This window comes from Artemia franciscana, chromosome 18 (assembly GCF_032884065.1).
Source record: "Artemia franciscana chromosome 18, ASM3288406v1, whole genome shotgun sequence".
In the NCBI taxonomy this organism is placed as follows: Eukaryota; Metazoa; Arthropoda; class Branchiopoda; order Anostraca; family Artemiidae; genus Artemia; species Artemia franciscana.
In genome coordinates, this window is record NC_088880.1 from 27,879,420 (window position 1) to 27,903,229 (window position 23,810).

The 23,810-nt window shown below is 35.9% G+C and overlaps 1 protein-coding gene across 2 annotated transcripts in view; it reads right to left on the bottom strand.

Annotated features, from left to right (window-relative positions):
- LOC136038833 (protein unzipped-like) overlaps positions 1-23,810 on the bottom strand; it is a 141,760-nt gene that overhangs the window by 51,853 nt on the left and 66,097 nt on the right. For both annotated transcript variants that reach the window (XM_065722245.1, XM_065722244.1), the window contains exon 3: positions 17,341-17,503. In XM_065722245.1, coding sequence (XP_065578317.1) covers positions 17,341-17,503 — 163 coding nt within the window. The remainder of the gene's footprint in view (positions 1-17,340; positions 17,504-23,810) is intronic.

Consider the following 23,810-nt stretch of genomic DNA (forward strand, 5'->3'; position numbering starts at 1 on the left):
TAATAATATGCCAGTATACGTATATGTTATCTAACCACAGCATTCACGAGCATCATTAAAGACTGATAGAGCATTTTCTGAAATTCGACACCCAATTACAAGAGAAATTGGGAAATGGATGGTTTCCTCTCAGAACTGAATGAATCATATCGATTTCAAATGAAAATTAATGAAATATTTTGCATTGACTTTGACAGCCGAACTGAAAGCTTCTTTTTTCTCAGGCGACATATCAAAGTACTTTACAGGGGTACGCTTAGCAAAAGACTTCCTTCATACTGGAGGTCCTTGGGACTTCTTGTTGTCCGGCTCTAAGCCAGCTTAAGCGCTTTGCATAGACTTGAGAAGAAACATTCTTGGACCGTTTTTTTTTCCTAATTTCAATTACAAATTTCAAAAAAAAAATAATAAAAAATAAAAATTGCAACTTGGGATGTTACAGCGTTAAAAAAAACTATCGTATTGACATTTTGACTGAACAATTCGGACCCTTTGAACTAGACTTTGGTGAATGCTCGATACTTGTATGGTATGCCTATACTAAAAAATATATTAAAGTGTTTAGTACTATATACGAGAATAACATTACTTCTGACATTACCATGACTTCTCAAGACCAGAACATAATTTGCGCTTTACTGAAAAAAAAAAAAAACGAATGACCGTGTATTGTCAGTTTAATTAACATATACTGAGATTTATTCCTTAAAGTTTTGATATTTTTTTTTATTTATGAAAGTAAAAAAAAAAATTTAAAACGTCTTTTGTTTTCAGGCAAGCGCAAATTATGTTCTGGTCTTCAGAAGTCATGGGAGTTATCGGCCGTACTAATGTTAATTTTTGCTCGTTTTGAGTTTGACTCAGCTTTTTTTTGTAATTTTTGTTCGTTTTGAGTTTCATCTTTGTATTGATAATGATGTGTGGTAGTTTTACGCTTGGAAGACTATTTGACTCTATTTCCGATCATTTTTGGCTTCATGGAGCTCTTTACTTTTCTTTGAAAAACTTGTTTTGTGAAAAAAGTTTTTTTAAATTAATTTATGTTCGTTTTTATCGACACAGTCTTTTTCATGAAAAAAAAAACATTTTAAATCTTTTCAGTTTTCTTCTGTAAGAATCCATAGTTTGGTTTGCTCTTTGTATGTTGGATAAACTTTTTCAGCGATTTTTATTCCTCTCAAACAGTATTTTTAATTTAATTTTATAACTCCTTAAGTAGACCTGAAAAATAAAACATACTATCATTCCGAAAAGATTTTATCTATGCTCTTTGACAAACTGGATATACTTACACTCTTTTTATTTACTTAGAATTATAAGAGCAGAAGTTGTGATAGTATTCGCCCAAAAAGTTTTAACTTAATACTCCAAGTTGTTCTCGATATCTTGCTTAGGTGTCTTCTTGGCAAATATAAACACAATACCTTGTGATTCAGTTTAAACCAACACTTAGTTTTAAAGCATCATGGGCCAATCCCATGATTGTGGGGGGTGGTATAACCAATATCCCTAAACGCAAAGTTGACGGACCGTTTTAGTATGTTGAATAAAATGGCTGTCTCAAAACTTTGACTGGATAACTTTGACGTTTGGAAAAGGAATGGACTTCAGAGAGAGGCTGCTTGCCCTCCAATTTCTTTTTACTCTTAAAAAGGGGCACCAGAAGTTTTAATTTTGAATCGAATAAGCTCCTTCAAAATTTTCAATGATATTCCTAGCTATTATAGAGTGATGCTGCCTATGATATTGCTTATATGCCCTTTTGAAAAACTGCATGCTTACAGTTTTTTCGTCTAATTGAAACTCCTCCTAAATTTTCCCTAAAGGTTTCACCTCAATACCCTTAGCGTCATTAGTTACACCAACTATAGTGGTATTACTAAAAGTATACGCATAGTGCCTTCAACTTAATAATATAATTTGTTCTTCAGATAATGTTTTTTCGCCTTCTTGAAAGTCCATATGCTCATAGTTTGTTTTGATTTAGCTCAACATCCGCCGAAGTATTCCTTAAAAGCTTCACCTTAGCAATCTTAGATTGCCCGGTAGCAATAGTTGTAGCAGCATTAGTAGCAGTATATGCAAAGAACCTTTGGTTTCTTCAACATCCCTTTCATCAGACGCTGAATACCATCAACCGTTCCTGAAGAATTTCTGATGCGTCTGCTGGACAACCTGTGTGAGCATAGCGTGCTTCCAATTAGTTACATTTAGTTTCTATATATCCCAAATTTTCCCCCTTAATCCACCAGTAATAGTAATAGAAGTAATAATAATAGGAGGAGTAGCAGTAGTATGAGTAGCAGCAGTAGCATTAGGATGAAAATATTTTCTTTTGGTTAGTTCAACATCCCTCACATCAAGCAATGTTAGTTTCAACTTCACACACACAACTATTCCAAAGATATTACTGTTACACCCTTTTGACAACCTGCATATTGGCGTCTTTTTGTGATTCAGTTCACCTCCCTCCTTAAGATTCCTTGAAAATTTCACCTTCATATTCTTAGGCATAGTTGTAATAGTAGTCACAGTATTAGTATTGATATTACTAATAATAGTATTGATCAGCAGATAGATATTATTGTCAGTGGCCTTTTGATCAGTAGAACATCCCTCTCATCAAATTAAAGTAATTAGCCGTTGTTATGACTTACTGATATGTGATTTTGATAACCTGTATGTTATCGAATTTTCCACTCAGTGCTCTTAACCTTACAAGCAGTATCAATAGAAGTAATAGTAAGAGTAGTAAATTCAGCAGTAACAGTAGCATTAGCAGTAGTGTGCACATGTTGCATTTTGGTGAGATGATCTTCCCCTTTAAGCATTCTCTGAAAGTTCCAACTTAATACCCAAATCAAATTCTTGAGGAATGCTATTTTGACAATTTGCACGCACATAAGGTCTTTAGATTTAGCTCCAATTTCCCTTCAATACTGTAGACAGACAGTCCGGTAGTAGTAGTGGTGGTAATTGTAGTAGCATTGGTAACATAAACACATTGCCTTTTTGATCATATCTCTTACCATTTCCTGAATTATCCAAATTAATACACCCAGTTATTCTTGTGTTACGCCTTTTGACAATCCTTATACACATAACGTGTTCAGATTTAGTTCAACACTCCCCCCAACATTCTCTGAAACGCTCATCTGAATGTCTTTTATTTTCTTGGAAAGCAAAGTTCAAACATGCAAACCTTTCTCAATTACATGTATTAAGTGTAAACAATGAACGAATTGCCTAGCTTACAACCCTTGTCCTGAGGACTGTAGGGAGGTTGACATCCCTAGAGACACAATTACTGGACCTATCAACAACGCTGAACAAAATAGGTCCCTTAAAATTTCCAACGGATATATTTCGGGGAAGGAAAAGCTTGGGAGGGCTCATTAAGCTCCATTAATGTTTACTCTCAAAAAGGGCACTAGAACTTCGGAATACCAATCAAATCCGCTCCATCCGAACCAAAACTTGTACGAGCATCCGTTCCATACATACCTTATATGCCCCAGGGCTGCGGGCGTAACTTACAACCCTTGCCCATGGGCTCATGGGTATTGTATTCACCGTAAAGACATTGTTATATGATTTTTGCACTGTTGGTAACAAATCTCACAGTTTAAATTGAATGTGTTTTGGGGAAAGAGGTTATCAGGGAGGGAGGCTAATTGCTCTCCGTCCTACTTGACCAGAAAAGAACTATAAAGGACCGAAAAAGAACTTACAACGGAACTAGAAGTATAAATTTCAAATTAAATGAGCCTCTTCTACAGCTCACACACCCCACCCCTCTTCCATAAAAACCTTTTTATGTAAAATAGCCCATAGCCGCTACTCTTTTCTTCGTTAGTGGTTTAAGATCACGAAGAAGTTTAACAGCAATACCCTCAAGACGCAGGTGCTTGTTACTTAATAGGCCTAGGGGGTTGTTTGTTTACTTATGCAAATGTTTTCTTTAAGATGTAGGTAATAGTAACATAGAAGGGGTTTCCACGACACACATATTCTTCCATTCAGACGACAGATATAGATATTATTGATTATGCGCACCGGTATGTCACGTAATACAATCCAGTCAAGTGGGGACTCCCCAGTTGTAACTGAGTACAGTTCAGACGTGGGGTGTTAAATAATATTAGAAGAGATGTTTTTTCTTCGGGATTTCATTTTTCTTTCAAGGCGTTTTTGTTTTCTTCAAGATTTCGTTTTTTTTCAGGAATATTTAATTTTTTTAAAGACATTTTCTTCAAGATTTGTTTTCGTCAGGGAACCTTTATTTTCTAAATATTTTTATCCGCTTTAGGAATTGAAAAAGATCTCCTCATTGACCAAAACAGAGCATCAACCAACTGGAACAAGAAACAATTGATGTTATTTTGATTCAGGGAATACTCTCTGCGAAAGTACATATTCAACGTACAGAGAATTTCCTCCACACTCTCCAGATCAACTAAGCTATTGATTAAATGTTTCATATGTCTGGAATAATAAACATACAGGGGAAAAATTGATTACTTGTAAATTGGTTACATTTAACGTGCACCAGCTTGTTAAGATGTTATTAATTTTCTAGCATGACCTAGACAATGCTTTGTAAGATGCAGACTTTTTATTGTAAATAGAAGTTTTATTAATAGAAAAACCTTATAAGATCATGAAACCGCATAAAAAAGCAGTTAAAACTCAACAAACCGAAAAAGCTTATATAGGATAAAATGTGACAAATAAAGGCGTGAGTTAAAGAAAGGCGGGAGCCCTAGCAACCAATTCCAGAGAACAAGGGGGAGGGCTGTTATTAGAGGCAAACTCCAGCAATACTAAGAGATATTTCTGAGAGGTTTTAATGAAAATAGCTCGCTTTTTTGAGCCAAGACTATGCATTCCTGATTGCCAAGCATCATAAACATTATAAAATAATACAATCGCAGATAAAAGCAGTTAGAATTCAACCAACGGAAAAACAAACACACAAAGATAGACAAAGACGGGAAAACACTGAGTCAGACAACTAGGCACGGTGAGACAGAGATAAAAACATACACAATCACACAGAGTCATACGCACAAACACATAAAGATAGAGAAAGAGACAGGCCAACTCAAAGTTTGACACAGAGAATAGTTCAGAGAGAGAGAGAGAGAGAAAAAAAACACACTCAGACACGCAAAAACACAAAGGAATACACAGAGACAAGCGAACACAGCCAGACACAAAGGCACGATGACAGAGATAAAAACACACAAACACACAGAGTCAGACACAAGAACACACAAAGATAGACACAGAGACAGGCAAACACACAACCAGGCACATAGACACGGTGAGAGAGAGAGAGAGAGAGAGAGAGAGAGAGAGAGAGAGAGAGAGAGAGAGAAAGAGGGGGGAACACAGTCAGACACACAAACAAACAAAGATAGAAACAGAGACAAGCAACCACATAACAAAGACACAGGTAAGGTGTGAGACACAGAAAAACACAAACAAAGACACAGAGTGAGACACACAAGCGCAAAAAGATAGACACAGAAACAGGCAAACACAAAGTCAGACACACAGGCACGGTGAGAGAGAAAAAACACACACACAGAGTTACACACACAAACACACAAAGATAGATACAGAACCAGGCATTCACACAGTCAAACACAGAGGCATGGTGAGAGAGAGAAACACACACAAACAAACAGAGTCGGAGAGATAGGGACAAAGCGAAAGAGAAAAAACACACATACAGACAGACAGAGTCAGAGAAACGAACACACAGAGATAGACAGAGAGACAGACAAACAAACAGTAAAACACAAAGGCACGGTGAGAGAGAAAAACAAAAACAAAAAGTCAGACACACATACAAACAATAGACACAGAGATAGGCAAACACACGGGGACGATGAGAGAGAGAAAAAACACAAAGTCAGACAAACAAACACAAAACTAAGAAAAAAAAAAAAAAAAAAAGAATAATTTTAAGATAGGCGGGAACCCTAGCAACAAAATCTAACGGACAGGGGAGGGTTATTATTAGAGGCAAATTTAAGCCATATTAAGAGATATTTCTGAGAGCTTTAAATGAAAATGCTTATTTATTTTAGTCAAGACTATGCATTCCTGATTGCCAAGAGTCACAAATATTATAAAATCATGAGATCACAGAAAAAGCAGTTAAATCTAAAAAACGGAAAAAACGTGAAAAGGCTGATAAAGGATAAAATATAAGCAAAAAAGCGTGAATTAACCCTAGAAAAATGAACCCTAGAAAAAAATTCCAGGGGGCAGGAGGGAGGATTGTTATTTGAGGTAAATGTAAGCACTATTAAGAGACATTTCTGAGGGCCTTTATTGAAAATGCCTCATTTCTTTGAGCCAAGACTATGCATTCCTGATCGCCAAGCATCATAAACATTACAATATCATGACATCACAGAAAAAACATTTAAAACTCAACAAACAGAATAACAAAACGTGAAAAGGCTAACGAAAACGCGAATATAAGCAAAAAAAAGTTTGAATTAAATAAAGGCAGGCACCCTAGCAAGCAATTCCAGGGAGGAGGAGAGAAGGTTGTTATTGAAGGTAAATTTTAGCCATATTAAGATATATTTCTGAAAGGTTTTAATGAAGACGCCTCGTTTCTTAGTGCCATGACTATGCATTCCTGATTCCCAAGAATCACAGAAATTGAAAAATCATGAAAGCACAAAAAAATTAGTTAAAACTCAACAAACAGGCTCGATGAGAAAGAGACAAAAACACAAACAAAGACAAAGAGACAAAACACAAACAAAAATATAGACAGTCAGGTACACAGTCAGGTAGACAGGTCACAGTCAGGTAGACACAGTCAGGTACACAGGGACGGTGAGAGGGAGAAAAACACACAAACACAAAGAGTCAGACACACAAAACGAAAAGAGAGACACAGAGACAGGCAAACACACAGTCAGACACAAAGGCAAGGTGAGAAAGAGAGACAGAGAGAAAAACACACACAAGTACACAGAGTCAGACACACAAATAAACAAAGACTGATACAGAACTACAAAAACACACATTCAGTCACAAAAACACACAAAGATAGTAACAGAGACAGGCAAACACACAGTCAGACACACAGGCACAGTGAGAGAGGGAAAAAGGCACACACAAACACTCCAAGTCAGACACACAGACACGCAAATATAGAAACAAAGACATGCAAACACAGAGTCAGACAAACAGGCCCAGTGAGAGAGAGAAAAACACATACAGTCACACAATCAGACACACAAATACACAAAAAAAAGACAGAGGCAGGCAACCGTTCAGTCAGAAGTCTTACATACACAGATAGACACAGAGACAGGCTATCACACAGCCAGACACACAGGCACAGTGAGCAGTAAACAGACTCAGACACACAAACAAAGATAGAGGCAGAGACAGGCGAACACACAGTCAGAAACGCAGGCAAGGTGAGAGAGAGAAAAAACACACAAACAAGCAGAGTCAGAAACACAAACCAACAAAGATAGATATAGAAACAGGCAAACAAAAGGTTAAATACACAGGCGCGGTGAGGGAAAAAATACACATAAACACACAGAGTCAGACGCGCAAACACACAAAGATGACAAAAAGACAGGCGAACAAACAGTCAGACACAGAGCCACAGTGAGAGAAAAAAAACACAAACAGAGACAGACACACAAACACACAAAGATTGCCACAGAGACAGGCAGACACACAGTCAGACAAAAAGGCGCGATGATTGACAGAGAGAAATACACACACAAACACACAGAGATAGACATAGAGACAGGCAAACACACAGTCAGACACAGGCACGCTGAAAGAGAGAAAAACGCACAAGAACGACTAGAGTCAGACACACAAATACACAAAGATAGACACATAGACAGAAAAAAACTAACAGTCAGAAACACAGGTGCGATAAGAGAGGGAAAAACACACACAAACGGTTTGTTGAGTTTTACCCCTTTTTTTATGATTTCATGATTTTATAACGTTTGTGATTCTTGGCAATCAGGAGGGCATAGTCTAGGCTCAAAGAAAGGGTATTTTCATTAAAACCTCTCATAAATATCTTATAATACAGCTTTTGCCTTATAATTCGCCTCTAATGACACCCCCCCTGGAATAGTTGCTAGGGTTATCGACCTTTTTAATACACGCTTTTTATGTTTTATCCTTTACCAGCTTTTTCATGTTTTGTTTTCCAGTTATTAAGTTTTAACTGCTTTATTTCTGTTATTTCAAGATTTTATAATGTTTGTGATGCTTTGTAATCAGGAATGTATAGTCTTGGCTCAAGTAAATGAGGCATTTTCGTTAAAAACTTCTCAGAATTGTCTCTTAATACGGCCTAAACTTACCGCTAATAACAACCCTCCACCCTCCCCTTGGTATTGTTTGCTAGGGTTCCGCCTTTCTTTTATTCACGCTTTTTTTGCTTATGCTGTATCCTTTACAAGCTTTTTCACGTTTTGTTTTTCCGTTTGTTAATATTTGACTGTTTTTTTCTGTGATTTCACGATTTTATAGGTTTGTGATGATTGGCAATCAGGAATGCATAGTCTTGGCTTAAAGAAACGAGGCATTTTCATTAAAACCTCTCAGAAATATCTCTTAATATGGCTTAAATGTATTTTTAATAAAAGACCCCTCCACCTAGAATTCGTTGCTAAGGTCACCTGCTTTTTGCTTATATTTTATAATATACAAGCTTTTTCACGTTTTGTTTTTCCATTTGTTGAGGTCTAACATCTTTTTTCTGTGATTTCATGATTTATAATGTTTGTAATACTTTGCAATCAGGAATGCATAGTCTTGGCTCAAAGAAACGATATATTTTCATTAAAAGCTCTCAGAAATACCCCTTAATATGACTTACATTTACCTACCTCCTCTATCCCAGGAATTGCTTGCTAGGGTTCCCGCCTTTCTTTAATTCACGCTTTTTTGCTTATGTTTTACCGTTTATTAGCTTATTTAAGTTTCACTGAGTTTTAAATGCTTTTCTCTGTGATTCTATGATTTTATAATGTTTGCAATACTTGGCAATCAGGAATGCAGTATTGGCTCAAAGAAATGAGGCATTTTCCTTAAAACCTCTCACAAATATGTCTTAATATTGCTAAAGTTTACCTCTAATAACAAACCCTTCCCTAGAATTGGCGGCTACGGTTCCCGCCTTTCTTGTATTCACAGTTTTTTGGCTTTTATTTTATCCTGTATCAGCTTTTTCACGTTGTGTTCATCCGTTTGTTGAGTTTTAACTACTTTTTTTCTGTAATTTCATGATGTTATAATGTTTTTTAATTGTTATAATTTTTATGCACAAAAACGTGTCTTACAAAGTATTATCTAGGTTACGTTAGAAAATTTATAACATTGTAACAAGCAGGTGTACGTCAAATATAACCAATTTCCAGTAATCGATTTTCCCGTTGTATGTAAATTTTTCTAGACATGGGGAACATGTAATCAATAGCTTAATCGACCCAGACAGTGTGTAGAAAATTCTCTGTCCGTAGAATAGGCTTTTTCGCAGAATGTATTCCCAAAATCAAAATAACATAAATTGCTTCTTGGTCCAGTTATTTAATGCTCTGGTCTGGTCATTGGGGAAATCTCTTTCGATTCCTAAAGCGGACAAAAATGTTTGGAATATAAAGGTTACCTGATGAAAAAGACCTTGAAAAAAATATTTCAAAGAAAAAACAAGAGCTAAGAGCTCATATGGCACTTGTGACGAGGCGACAAGAGCTAAGAGCCAAGAGATCATATGGTATGAGCTCTAACAAAATTCTATGAATCATTAGATTGATTTAAAAAGGAAAATAAGAGGCTTAATGCCGGTCAGGATTTAAAATAAGAGCTCTGAGTCACGATGTCCTTTTAGATATCAAAATTCATTAAGATCCGATCACCCACTCGTAAGTTATAAATACCTCATTTTTTCTAATTTTTCCTCTCCCTTTTGCCCCCCAGATGGTCGAATCTGGGAAAACGACTTTATCAAGTCAAACTGTGCAGCTCCCTGACACGCCTATCAATTTTCATCGTCCTAGCACGTCCAGAAGCACCAAACTCGCCAAATCACTGAACCCCTCCCACCAACTCCCCAAAGAGAGCGAATCCAGTACGATTCTGTCAATCACGTATCAAGGACATTTGTTTATTCTATCCACCAAGCTTCATCCCGATTACTACACTCCAAGTGTTTTTCCAAAATTTCCCCCTCCAACTCCCCCCCACCCAATGTCAAACGATCTGGTCGGGATTTGAAATAAGAGCTCTTAGACATGGATTCTTTCTAAAAATCAAATTTCATTAAGATCCGATCATCTATTCGTAAGATAAAAATACCCCAATTTTCACGTTTTCCAAGAATTCCAGTTTCCCCCTCCAACTCCCCCCAACGTCACAGGATCTGGTCGGAATTTAAAATAAGAACTTTAAAGCACAGGATCCTTCTAAATATCAAATTTCATTAAGATCTGGTCACCCTTTCGTAAGTTACAAATACCTCAATTTTCAAAATTACCCCCCTCCAATTCCACCAAAAAGAGAGCAGATCCGGTCCGGTTATGTCAGTCACGTATCTTAGACAGGTTTTTATTCTTCCCATCCAGTTTCATCCTGATCTCACCGCTTTAAGTATTTTCTAAGATTTCTGCCCCCCCCCCCCCCCAACTGCCTCCCCCCCAACTGCCCCCCCCCCACTTACGTTTGATCCAGTTGAGATTTAAAATAAGAGATCCAAGTTACGAGGTCCTTCTAAATATTAAGTTTCATGAAGATCCGATCACTCCTTCGTAAGTTAAAAATACGTCATTTTTTCTTGTTTTCAGAATTAGCCCCCCCCCCCAATAGATCGGATCCTTTCCAATTATGTAAATCACGTATGTAAGACTTCTGCTTATTTTTCTCACAAAAATTCATCCCGATCCCTCCAATCTAAGCGTTTTCCATGATTTTAGGTTCCCCACCCCAAACTTCCACCAACGTCACCAGATCCATTCAGGATTTAAAATAAGAGCTTTGAGACACGATATCCTTCTAAATATCAAATTTCATTGAGATCCGATAACCCGTTCGTAAGTTAAAAATACCTCTTTTTTTCTAATTTTTCAGAATTAACCCCTCCCCCAACTACTCCAAAGAGAGCGGATCCGTTCCGGTTATGTCAATCATGTATCTAGGACTCGTGATTATTTTTTCCACCAAGTGTCATCCCGATCCCTCCACTCTAAGTGTTTTTCAAGTTTTAGGTCTCCCCCTCCCAACCCCGCCCCCAATGTCACCAGATCTGGTAGGGTTTAAAATAAGAGCTCTGAGCCACGATATCCTTCTAAATATCAAATTTCATTGAGATCCGATCACCTGTTCGTAAGTTAAAAATACCTCATTTTTTCTAATTTTTCAGAATTACCCCCCCCCCCCAACTACCCCAGAGAGAGCGGATCCGTTCCGTTTATGTCAATCATGTATCTAGCACTCGTGCTTATTTTTCCCACCAAGTTTCATCCCGATCCCTCCACTCTAAGTGTTTTCCAAGTTTTAGGTGTCCCCTCCCAACTCCCCCCCAGTGTCACCAGATTTGGTCGGGATTCAAAATAAGAGCTCTAAGACACGATATCTTTCTAAAAATCAAATTTCATTGAGATCCGATCACCCGTTCGTAAGTTAAAAATACCTCGTTTTTTCTAATTTTTCAGAATTACCCCCCCCCCCCCCAACTACCCCAAAGAGAGCGGATCCGTCCCGATTATGTCAATCATGTATCTTGGACTTGTGCTTATTTTTCCCATCAAGTTTCATCCCGATCCCTCCACTCTAAGTGTTTTCCAAGATTTTAGGTTTCTCCCCCTCCAACTCTCCCCCCCCCATGTCATCAGATCCGGTCGGGATTTAAAATAAGATCTCTGAGACACAATATCATTCCAAACATCAAATTTCATTAAGATCCCATCACCCATTCATAAGTTAAAAATACTTAATTTTTTCTATTTTTCCGAATTAACCGGCCCCCCACTCCCCCCCCCCCCAGATAGTCAAATTGGGAAAACAATTTAATTTAATTCTATTTCTAATTTAAGCTGGTCCCGTCCCTGATAAGCCTGCCAAATTTCATCGTCCTAGCTTACCTGGAAGTGCCTAAAGTAGCAAAACCGGGACCGACAGACCGATAGACAGACAAACCGACAGAATTGGCGATTGCTATATGTCACTTGGTTAATATCAAGTGCCATAAAAAGAAAAATCTTGCAGAAAATTAGATCTTGAAGACAAAAACACCTTGAAGAAAAAAAAACATCTTGAAAGAAAAATGAAATACTGGAGAAAAAAGTAACATCTTTTAAAGCATTATGCAACACCCCACGTGTGCGCCTCTTTCAGTTACAACCTGGGATTGCCCACTTGACTGGCGGGCCCTGACCTCTAATAAGTCAACCGAGGATGCACCATCCTTAACATAAACAATCTCCTATTTCGTAACATACAGGTGTACTATAGTATTACGTGACATTTCAGGTGCGCATTAGTCAATAAAATCTGCTGGATGCTTTCACAACGGAGGAATATGTGCATCGTGAAATCTCCTATTATGTAGCAATCACCTATATCTTGAAGAAAACATTTGCAGAAGTAAACTAACAATCCCCTATTACGTAAGAAGCACCTGCGTCTTGAGGGAATCGCTATTAACTTCTTCGTGATCTTAAATCATTAAGGAAAAAACAGAAGCAGCTAGGGGCCATTTTAAATTCGTTGGGAGGATACTACTTATATACCCCTGGGGTACAACTTACAACCCTTATCTCCAGACTTTGGGGAATTCTGTCCAACCAAAAGGCCTTATTATATGATCCTTCGACGATTTAACAAATATCTATCTCAAAATTTTTATCGTGTGCATTTGTAGAAAATATGACATAAGGGGTGGGGGGAGGCCAGCTGCCCCCAATCACTTTGACTCTTAAAAAGGAACTAAAACATCTGATTTCCAATCCAACGAGTCTCCTCTGGAGTTTGTACAACCCCTCTTCCACAAAAACCTTTTATGCTCTTAGGGCATAGCTTATAACCCTTGCACTGAATGCTGAGTGGGGGGGGGGGGTTTCATCCTCAAAGACATAATTTCCAGGCCTTTCAACTGCGCTGAACAAAACGGCTATCTCAAAATTTTGATTATATGTGTTTTTGGAATTGATGGGTATGGGTTGGGGGCTTCTTGCCCTCCGATCACTTTTGAATATTAAAAAGTTCTTTTCCATTTCCAATCGAATGGGCATTTTTTGAAATTTCTACGGCAGCAAATGACCATCTCAAAATTCCTTTGAGATACATTTCGGGAAATGACGAGGTGATTGTATTTGGAGGGTAACCACCCTATCATCAGTTAGAATCTTAAAAAAGGTATTAGAAAATCTGATTACCAGTCAAATGAGCTCCCTCCGAAGTTTATACGACCACCCTTTCTACGAAAACCTTATATGCTCCCAGGGCATAACTTATAGCCCTTGCTTTAACTTTTAGTTGCTCTAACTTTCGACTAGTAAAGGGGGTACTAGTGAAAGTAAGGAGCAACATTATAACTTAACAGTTATAATGTTGTAACTTTATAACTTTAACAGTTCCTCCTAGTCAATACCCCGCTCTTTACGCTAAAGTTTTTTTTTAGTACCTTCAGAAGACCTATCTGTTCTAACCAAACTGCTTTTTTTTTAATTCAGGAGTCATTCTTAAAGAGTTGGAACAAAATTCAAACTTTAGTGTAAAGAAAAAAGTATTAACGAAAGGGCAAACCCCCTCATTTACGTAATAATTTCTGTTCGTTTTAAGTTTTATTGTTACTCCTTACTTTCAGCTGAAAAAAACTTTTTTTTAATTTAAAATATTCAAGAGGGGGATCTCAAACACTAATTCGACAGTTTTTGTTCATCGAGTTTTTAGTGATAGACATTTTATAGTTTCAAGCCTCAACACTCCAAAGATAATACTAAAATCTCATTTTGGCACCATTAGACATTTTCTGACGGTATTGTCATGACGAAAGTATAAAAAGCACGTAAATATGAGCATTAGCTTTCAAACAACCTTAAACAGCTCTCTCCGATGTTCTAGTACCCTATTTGTGCTAGAAAAATAAAGTAGAAAAAGGAGACTGATAAGCATTTCCGCTTCTTTTTTTATTCCAATACATTTGTTTCCATAAAAAAGTTTTCTACTAAAATGAGTCTAAATAATAGCTATTATTCCCGAATCAGCCTGAATCGAATTTTTCTTAAGAGACGGTATTTTTTTAAACGTGTTTTAAAGCTTTTGGCTACTATGGGCCATAGTATGCGTTGTAGCAATCGCTGTAAGCTTTTGATGTGTTTAGGCCCTGGGCAAGCCAAGCTTTGTAAATTTTAAGAAAAAAATTATTTTTTTCTTCCTATTATAAACACTATTTTCTGTTCAAACGTGGAGCCATTCTCCAACCCGTAAATTTAAACTCCTTATTTTTAAGATTATGTCTCTATGCGTCATGAAAAACCACACCTTACATCAACCCTAACTTGACTTTCCACTTTAATAACATGTCAAACTTATATAACTTAAATAATTTAAATGTACTACCAAGTCAATCCGGCCCTGGAGATGTGTTTGGGCCTTGCGCATGACGCGCTTTCCAAAATTTAAGACAAAAGAATAAAATTTTTGTTTTTAGAGAGGAAAAAAAAAGGATAAAGATACTCCAGAGCCATTGCTGGTACACAGGGCGTCGAATTGGCGTTTCAGTTCCTTCATGTCTTTAGAGGGGGGGGATAGTTTAGCATAAATTCATAAAAAGAAACACACACACAGGATAAGAACTAACCAATGAAAACACCATTTTATCCTTCGAGTCAGTTTTTATCACTTTCGGCAAAATAGGCTGAATTGCATTTTTTTAGTTATATTGTTGATTTGAGGAGGGTTGGGTCAAACGAAGTTGGAACATACAGGGATTGAATTGCAGGAGGATAAGTTAAATGACTTTTGAATTGCCCGAGGTTAAGTTGAATGGGGATTGAGTTACATAGGGTTAAAGATGAATGATGCTGAGCTGAATGGAGATCAAATTAAACGTAGGAATGATTGCTCGGGGGTTCAGTTCAATAAGGGTTGAGTTGCACAAAGGTTCAGTTGAACAATGTTTGAGTTGCGAGGGGGTTAAGTTGAATGAAGGTCAAGTTGAATTGGGGTCCAGTTACGCGTGGTTGAGTTACACAGGGCTTGAGCTAATCAAAGGTTCAGTAGCACCAGGGTTTAGTTAAATGGCTTCAGCTAAACGAGGATTCAATTGCACGGAAACAGGATGGAGATTATATAAGAGGGAGGGTTGTAGAACTGAGGTTAGAGGTTTTTATGGCACTTGGTATTAACCAAGTGACATATAGCGATTGCAAATTCTGTCGGTCTGTCTGTCATAGTTTTGTTTATTATTATTAATTTAGGATACCTTTAGAAATGTTTATGTAGTTAATCGCCACACGTTAGCAAAATTTTAATTTTTCCCTAGCGTAGAGATTCATATAAGTAATAGTTTACATTTTTGTTTATTATGGAAATAAAAGTCCAAAAAGGTCAAGACAGGTAAATTGCAACGACCTGTAGTACCGATTTAGTTCAAAAGTATTCCATAGAATGATGGGGGATTAAGAATTATTCTCTAACCCCTCCCACAAAAAATATTTGAGGTGTCATTGAGAGTTAAAAACAATGGGTGTAAGAACAGACGTTTTGAGGCTTAAGACAAACACCCACCACTGGCTCAATTATCAACGGCCCTTTAGTGGTCAATCCGAAATTTTTGGGGGAGAGGGAAGTACAAAAAATCTTCCAGTGGTTATATGTTACATGTATTTTTTCTACTTTTGATGGAGTCCGAAAACCATTCGGGAAGGGAGGAGGAGTTAAAGCCGAGTAACCCCAAAACCTCTGGATAGGAGAATACAATAAGGATTATGATCTTTTTATGATCTATTAGATTTACATGATATATTTTATAATCTATAATGATATATAAGATCTATTATGATCGATTGATGTTGCGACGGTTGAATGTTTACCGCCCAGTGCGTCCGCGCTGGAGCAGCAACGGGCAAAAACGCTCTGTAAAAATAAACTTGGTAAAACCAACGCTAGGTAAAAACGCCAAGATTGTCTAGGGCCTTAGAGAAAAATACCTCATGACACCTTTTGAATAGTCGCGCCCGATTTATCGCCTGATAATGAATTGAGTCACAGCTATAAGGGCCATAACATTGTCATAAATTAAAGATATCTTCTCAACAACAAGAGGCACATGCCGCATTTCTAATTATCGGAGGCGATTTGTGCTCCAGTCATGGATAAAGTGACAGCTAGGCATATAAGTGTCATAGCATTGTGGCATCGAGTTTAAAGGTCAAAAAGGCTTCCATATATACATATACAAAGAACCGTATTCAAGATTTTCTTCAAAACGAGGGAAAGTTTATGGCTCGGGGGGAAGGGAGTACCAAAAAGCTTTACGATACGCAGCAAAAATTTGTTTTCACTAATTTTAGCTACTTTTGTACAATTCAGACAATTTAGCTACTTTTGTACAATACAGGGGAGGGGGGATGTTCAAATCGGACAACCTCCAACCCCCCCCCCCCGATTTCAATACGGCCCTGCATAACTAGTAACTAATAAGCAGCAGATATATACATGATTTTGATCATGTACTTGTGATCAAAATAGCGTGAAATTTTGTACCATTGTAGGTAATTAGCATGACCTTATTAATTATTTTGTGAGATAATTACTCCATTACTAACTAACATTGCATGGTAATTAAATTGTAGTCTCCTAGCAAAGAAAACAATATATATATATATATATATATATATATATATATATATATATATATAATATATATATATATATATATATATATATATATATATATATATATATATATATATATATATATATATATATACATATATATATATATATATATATATATATATATATATATATACATATATATATATATATATATATATATATATATATATATATATATATATATATATATATATATATATATATATATATATACATATATATCAAAAAAGATGTGCATCAAACCCGAACGTCTTGGAAAATTTTTAACTTTCAATAAATTTGTCATTAAAAAGAAAATACATATATATATATATATATATATATATATATATATATATATATATATATATATATATATATATATATATATATATATATATATATATAGAAGAGAGACATAGGATCAGAAAATTTAATACTTACCTCAAAGCTGGGATATGAAAAAACTTCCCCAAAGTAGGCTATTTGACAAAGTCTTGCATGAGTGGATCCTATTATATTATGCCCTCCGTGACGAGCGCGGCAGATGTAGCTGGAATTTACACCCCCAGCCTCACCGTTTACTGTAACCCCGTCTATCTCTGCACTGAAAAAAAGATCCGGCTAATTTTCAAAAGAAAAACACAATGGACGATTTTGATGGGGGAATTGATAATGAAGAATTTACTAGACCATTTCATTAGCATAGCAGCAGATTTAGAAACTAAACCAAAAGGGATATGTTAATTTCAAACTCACCTTTGTGTATCAGTATACACAAACGATTAGTTTAATTTGGGATATATAATTAGTGAAAGTAGCAGCAATTCTTTCTTGTCTCTTAAAAATGAGAATACAAAAAAAATACATTTACTTTTATTGAATCGCCCAAAAAAAGATATTTGTTTTCAAAATATGGGATAGAAAAGACAAGTCCCCTCAATTGACACCACTAATTAAGGATATACTGGGGACAAGTTCACCCGTATTGCAGAAGGTTTTACAAAATAAGCTAGAAAGTACTAGCGATATACTAATTTTCAAAAGGAAATAAACAAAGGGGGAGTGTGATAGGGGAATTGATGTTGAAAGATACACTGGACGAACATATCGACATGGCAGCAAGTTTTGTGTGAAAGTAAGTTACAATGTCCGTATGCCGAAGGCCTCGACTGAGTCCGTTGATTTTTGAATTAAAACAGAATAGTTGTGGGCATCAATTCATGGCTAATTGTAGAAAAAGCCAAGACAGATAGTCCAGTTGAATGAGAAACAAACCTGGCATTAATTCCCGGGTTCAAAAAAAATTGTTTGTTTTTTTTGCTTTTTCTGTTTTGTTTTTGCCATGGTCCGAAGAGGCTTTTATGGCATTCAATATCTATTTATCTATCTATGTTTTAGTGGTTACTTATCTCTCCACTTCTTTATTTATAATTGAAACTTCCTCATCCAAATTTAAATAATACAACATCAGTCCAACTAATCATGGTTGAGGCGTTAGACGCAACCATGTAAAGAAATAACTTTAGCCGATAGTAACCGAAAAATTATAAACACGTAGAAAAAAAAATTAAACGAGGAAAAATCGCAAATTGAAGCTGACTGAGAAATTATCAAGGCACGAAAATCACATCATCGTGTTCAGCGTATAAGAGAACCCTGTAGCATAAATTTCAAGCTCCTATCTACAAAAATGTGGAATTTCGTATTTTTTGCCAGAAGACAGATCACGGGTGCGTGTTTATTTGTTTTTTTTTTCCCAGGGGTCATCGTATCGACCAAGTGGTCCTAGAATCTTGCAAGAGGGCTCATTCTAACGGAAATGAAAAGTTCTAGTGCCCTTTTTAAGTGGCCAAAAAAATTGGAGGGCACCTAGGCCCCCTCCCACGCTCATTTTTTCCCAAAGTCAACGGATCCAAATTTTGAGATAGCCATTTTGTTCCGCATAGTCGAAAACCTTGTTAACTATGTCTTTGGAATGACTCACTCCCCCACAGTCCGTGGGGGAGGGGCTGCAAGTTACAAACTTTGTCCAGTGTTTACATACAGTAATGGTTATTGGGAAGTGCAGAGACGTTTTCAGGGGGATTTTTTTGGTTTGGGGTGGGGTTGAGGGGAGCAGGCTATGTGGGAGGATCTTCTCTTGGAGGAACATGTCATGGGGGAACAGAAATTAAATGAAAAGGGCGCGGGATTTTCTAGCATTACTATAAAAAAACAATGAAAATATAAACACGAAAAAGTTTTTCAACTGAAAGTAAAGAGTAGCATTAAAACTTAAAACTAACAGAGATTATTACGCATATGAGGGGTTCTAAAAATACTTTAGCATAAAGAGCGAGGTATTTAGGAGGAGATAAATACCTTGCTCCTTATGCTAAGTGTTTTTAGTAATTTCAACTACTTATTCCACGGCCTTTCTGATTCAGGGGTCATTCTTAAAGAATTGGGACAAAACCTAAGATTTAGTGTAAAAGGCGAGGTATTAGCGAGGGTACAAACCCCCTCGTATACATAATAAAAATATAAGATTATGAAAGTTTGTTACGTAAGTTAATTCTTAAGTTACGTATATTTTTTACTAATAAAAACGAGGGGACAAACCCCCTCATATACATAATAAAAAATATAAGAGCATAAAAGTTTGTTACGCAAGTTAATTCTTAAGTTACGTATATTTTTTACTAATAAAAACTTTCGTTCAAAATTAAAAGTTCTAGTTGCCTTTTTAAGTAACCGAAAAATTTGAGGGCAACTAGGCCTCCTTCCCCATCCCTTATTTCTCAAAATCGTCTGATCAAAACTAAGAGAAAGCCGTTTAGCCAAAAAAATTAATATGCAAATTTCATTTTACTAATTAATGTGCGGAGAGCCAAAATCAAAAATGCATTAATTCAAAAACGTTCAGAAATTAAATAAAAAAAACTAGTTTTTTAAACTGAAAGTAAGGAGCGATATTAAAACTTAAAACGGACAGAAATTACTCCGTATATGAAATGGGTTGTCCCCTCCGCAATCCCTTGCTCTTTACGCTAAAGTTTGATTCTTTGTCACAATTCTACTTTTTAAAACAATTAAAAACTTTGGCGTAAAGAGCAAGGGATTGCGGAGGGGACAACCCATTTCATATACGGAGTAATTTCTGTCCGTTTTAAGTTTTAATATCGCTCCTTACTTTCAGTTTAAAAAACTAGTTTTTTTATTTAATCATGTATGAAAGCAATACAAAGGCATCATTTGTTATCGTATTAGCCCAAACCATTCATACAGGACAATTTCAGTCCTGAGTTTTCAGCAATAAGGAAAATAAGCTATTTTTGCAAAAAAAAATTTCATTTGTTTTTTTTCGTGTCTGCTAGTGGGGCACTAAAACATCATAGAGAAACGTTTAGAGACTTACTTGGAAGCTAATTTTTACTTCTTTTCCTTTTTATAAATGACAAATGTTAATTTTAATAGTAGCCTAATAACAGTAATAGAGATAGTAACAACAGCTGTTATAACCACATTAATGGTATATTTGCTCAAGGAGCGTGACAACAGAGGATTTTTCTATGAAAACATAAAACACACTTTAGTTCTTTAAAATACTCGCTTAAAAAAACTAATATACTCCTCCCCATAAAGGCCAGACCTCCGTACTCATTTATTGGTTGATTTTTATTTGTTGGGGAAGTGTTCACAAGAGCATATTCAAAAATGAATTTTTAAGTTTTCCAATCTCTTCGGAGTTCCACTCTTAACTTCCTGCCATATATTACTAGAGTTTTGCCAGGAATTTCAGTATATAACTTAAGATACTTCTCAGGGAACAAATCCCTAGGGCTTTGGTCAATCACTAATGTTATCACTTAAACATAGTTACAACTTTTAAAAATATATTTTTCTAAGTAAGTCAAATTTAAAAAAACACATTTCTCACTTTTAAGAGGAGGGTGTCCTTCTATACGATTTGGGGACCCCTCCCCCAATAACCTTGAGTACAAGTATGAATACGAAAGTGTATGTTTTATCTCCGCTAATAAAACAAATGTAAAATTTTACAGGCAAAGGCATAGTTTGCTCCGATTGAAATTCATGAAGATCAACAGCTGGACAGACTGAAGAATCACGCTACCGCTTTTAATCCCCCTCTATTCAATATTTATAACTACCATCAGACAATACTGCCCTAAACACGAGTACCGTGCGTAATAGCAAGCTATGTGTGATGACAGGACACACTTTAGCAGCCTATAAATTTGCCATATAGTACATAAATGAACAAAAGTGTAAATACTGAGGGAGTTATACAGTTTAGATGATAGCCCACGCCATCTATGAAAAAATACTAATACAAAAAATAAAATCTAATATTTCTTTTTAGGGATCGCTGGTAAATAAAATGATGGACGTGAAGATCAACCTTATTATTTTTTCAAGTGATGAAATGAAGAATCTTTGAAAGGGAATCATGCAAGTAATTTAAAGACTTGGTCATTTTGATTACTTCTTGAGTCTTGACAAAGTTTTTTCTCTGTGTCTATAAGTTTTTTGTTGAAATGTTCTGCCCATCTCTCTTAGGCTTTTTGTATGTCCCTAATTGCGATTCCTTTCCTATCTTTAACTGGGGCAAATCAGGATTGACTACTCCCTCTCAATTTATGAATATGTCAATTTAAGATATTACTATTATGCAGTCTGGCTGCATCTTCCAGGTCTTCAGTAATTTTATCAAAGAAACCCTTTTCCGAAAAAAACTACCAAAAAATATGCCAATCAAATAAAAATAAAAACTTTAAATATTAGATAAACATAGACAAACATATTAGATAAAATATTTTATTTTGAAAATTAAAGATTAAATTTACTACAGTTTCTGAGAACCAATTTCAACACAAGAAAATATAGTGACCCAATTCAAATTGAAAATCAGACATTTTATTGACCTTCGAAGTTGGAGGGTATAAGCAAAAAATAAGATCAATATATTGGCCATGAACAAAATAACAAAATTACAAATATAAATACCGACAAAAATACACAAGCCTAAATCATTCTTATAACACTTGTTCCGTTTCTTCAATGACATCATGAAAATAACATAAAGAACCAAAATAAAACTTTTTAGCTGAAAAAATTAAAAATGTCTAAAATGGGAAATAATAAAAATTGGAAAAAATACCATTCAACTAGAAAAAATTGTCCAATTTCGATAAATTCTGAATAAAAAATTTAAGAGTACAAGTTACAGAAATCAACAGTTTTATTCAATTAAATCTGTGTTATTTCTTATTCATCATTAGAATTGGACCTTTTACACTATATTATTTTATCATTGATGATGTGGAACGAAATTTAGAAAGTACATATAAGAATTGTCTAAAATTAAAAAAAAAAGTTGTTTTAATATTTAAACGATTAGAAGAGCTAAAACGCGGTAAACGTATACGGTGAATACAGAATAACTTAAATAAAGCAGAAATAAAAACATGAGCTTAATTAAATGGATTAATAATCTTAGTTTTTTAACTTTCTAATTAAAAATCGCTAAGAGAAATTACCCTACCAAACTTGCACAATTACGAAAACAGACGGAATGTAAAAAAAAAATATATACAGAATGCAAAAAAGGCTTAGAATTAAGTCATCCCCCAAACGTGGGGTGAAAGTCGGGGTCCTCGATGATGTATTATTACTTATCCAAATAAGCGTCCTAAATTAAAAATTGAGCATCGCTGTGTACAATTGACCACTCCATATTCGTCAGGGGTATAAAAGAAGTACATGAGGCACAAACGTAGAATCAGATATAGTACTGGAGATATGGTCCAAGGTACTAGATGATGCCCGCTTATTATTTATGTAAAAAAAATTCGATTCACTTTATTCAAACATGGGACCGTTGCAACGAGGTAGTCTCCGAAGGTGAGTAATAGTATTTGTGCTTTTTTGCGGGCAAAGAGCGTGCAATTGGAAGCAAGTGCTGACAGACTAGTTAGGGATCACTGGTCAACTTTACTGGGATGGACAGGGGCACCATTCTGGTGCATACAGAACGTGGTGTAGAATACTTAGGGCATATTTCTTGAGGCTCAATGAAAAGGCCAGTTGCAGTTGCAAAACAGTCCTAAGACCATACTGACTAGAGTAGACATAACAAAGAAAGCAAATACAAGGAAAACATGTACCCGGAGAAGTTTTTTTAGGAACATGCAGCTATTTTAACAAAAGTTTTCTTCACAGGAATCACAAAGGACCATCACTCCATCGCCCACTACTCTCAAGTTAGATTCCATCCACCAAGAGGAAGGGGTAATCTCGTTCAAATGGTACGCAATACCTATTAAAGTAGTTAAAATTCAGAAAGTAGGCCTTCCAATGCAGCCATTGCTCTTCTTCGGTTACCCTTAAAACCCCATCGAACGAAATGGGTTTTGGGTAAAACAGAAGTATAACTCCCCAAAACTAGCCACGACAGAACCACCAATACTTTCTTCAATACAAATATTCTCCTTATCCTATCATTCTAACAATGGCACTAAAAGTGAGTCACATTAAGATGGATACTCCGTATATGAAAGGGGCTTTTCCTCCTCAACGCCTCGCTCTGTACGCTAAAGTTTGACTCTTTCTCTTGGCTCTATTTTTAAAACAGTAAGAAACTTTAGCGTAATGAGCGGGGCGTTGAGGAGGAAAAGCCCCTTTCATATAAGGAGTAATTTCTGTTCGTTTTAAGTTTTAATGTTGCTCCTTATTTTCATATAAAAAAAACTTTTTTCTATTTAATTTCTGGACGTTTTTGAATTAATGTATGTTTTGATCTTGGCTCTCCGCACATAAATAATTAAAGCAAAATTTGCATATTAATTAATTGCAATTAATCGGAAGATTCTGAGAAAAAGGAGCGAGCGAGGAGGCCTAGTTGCCCTCCA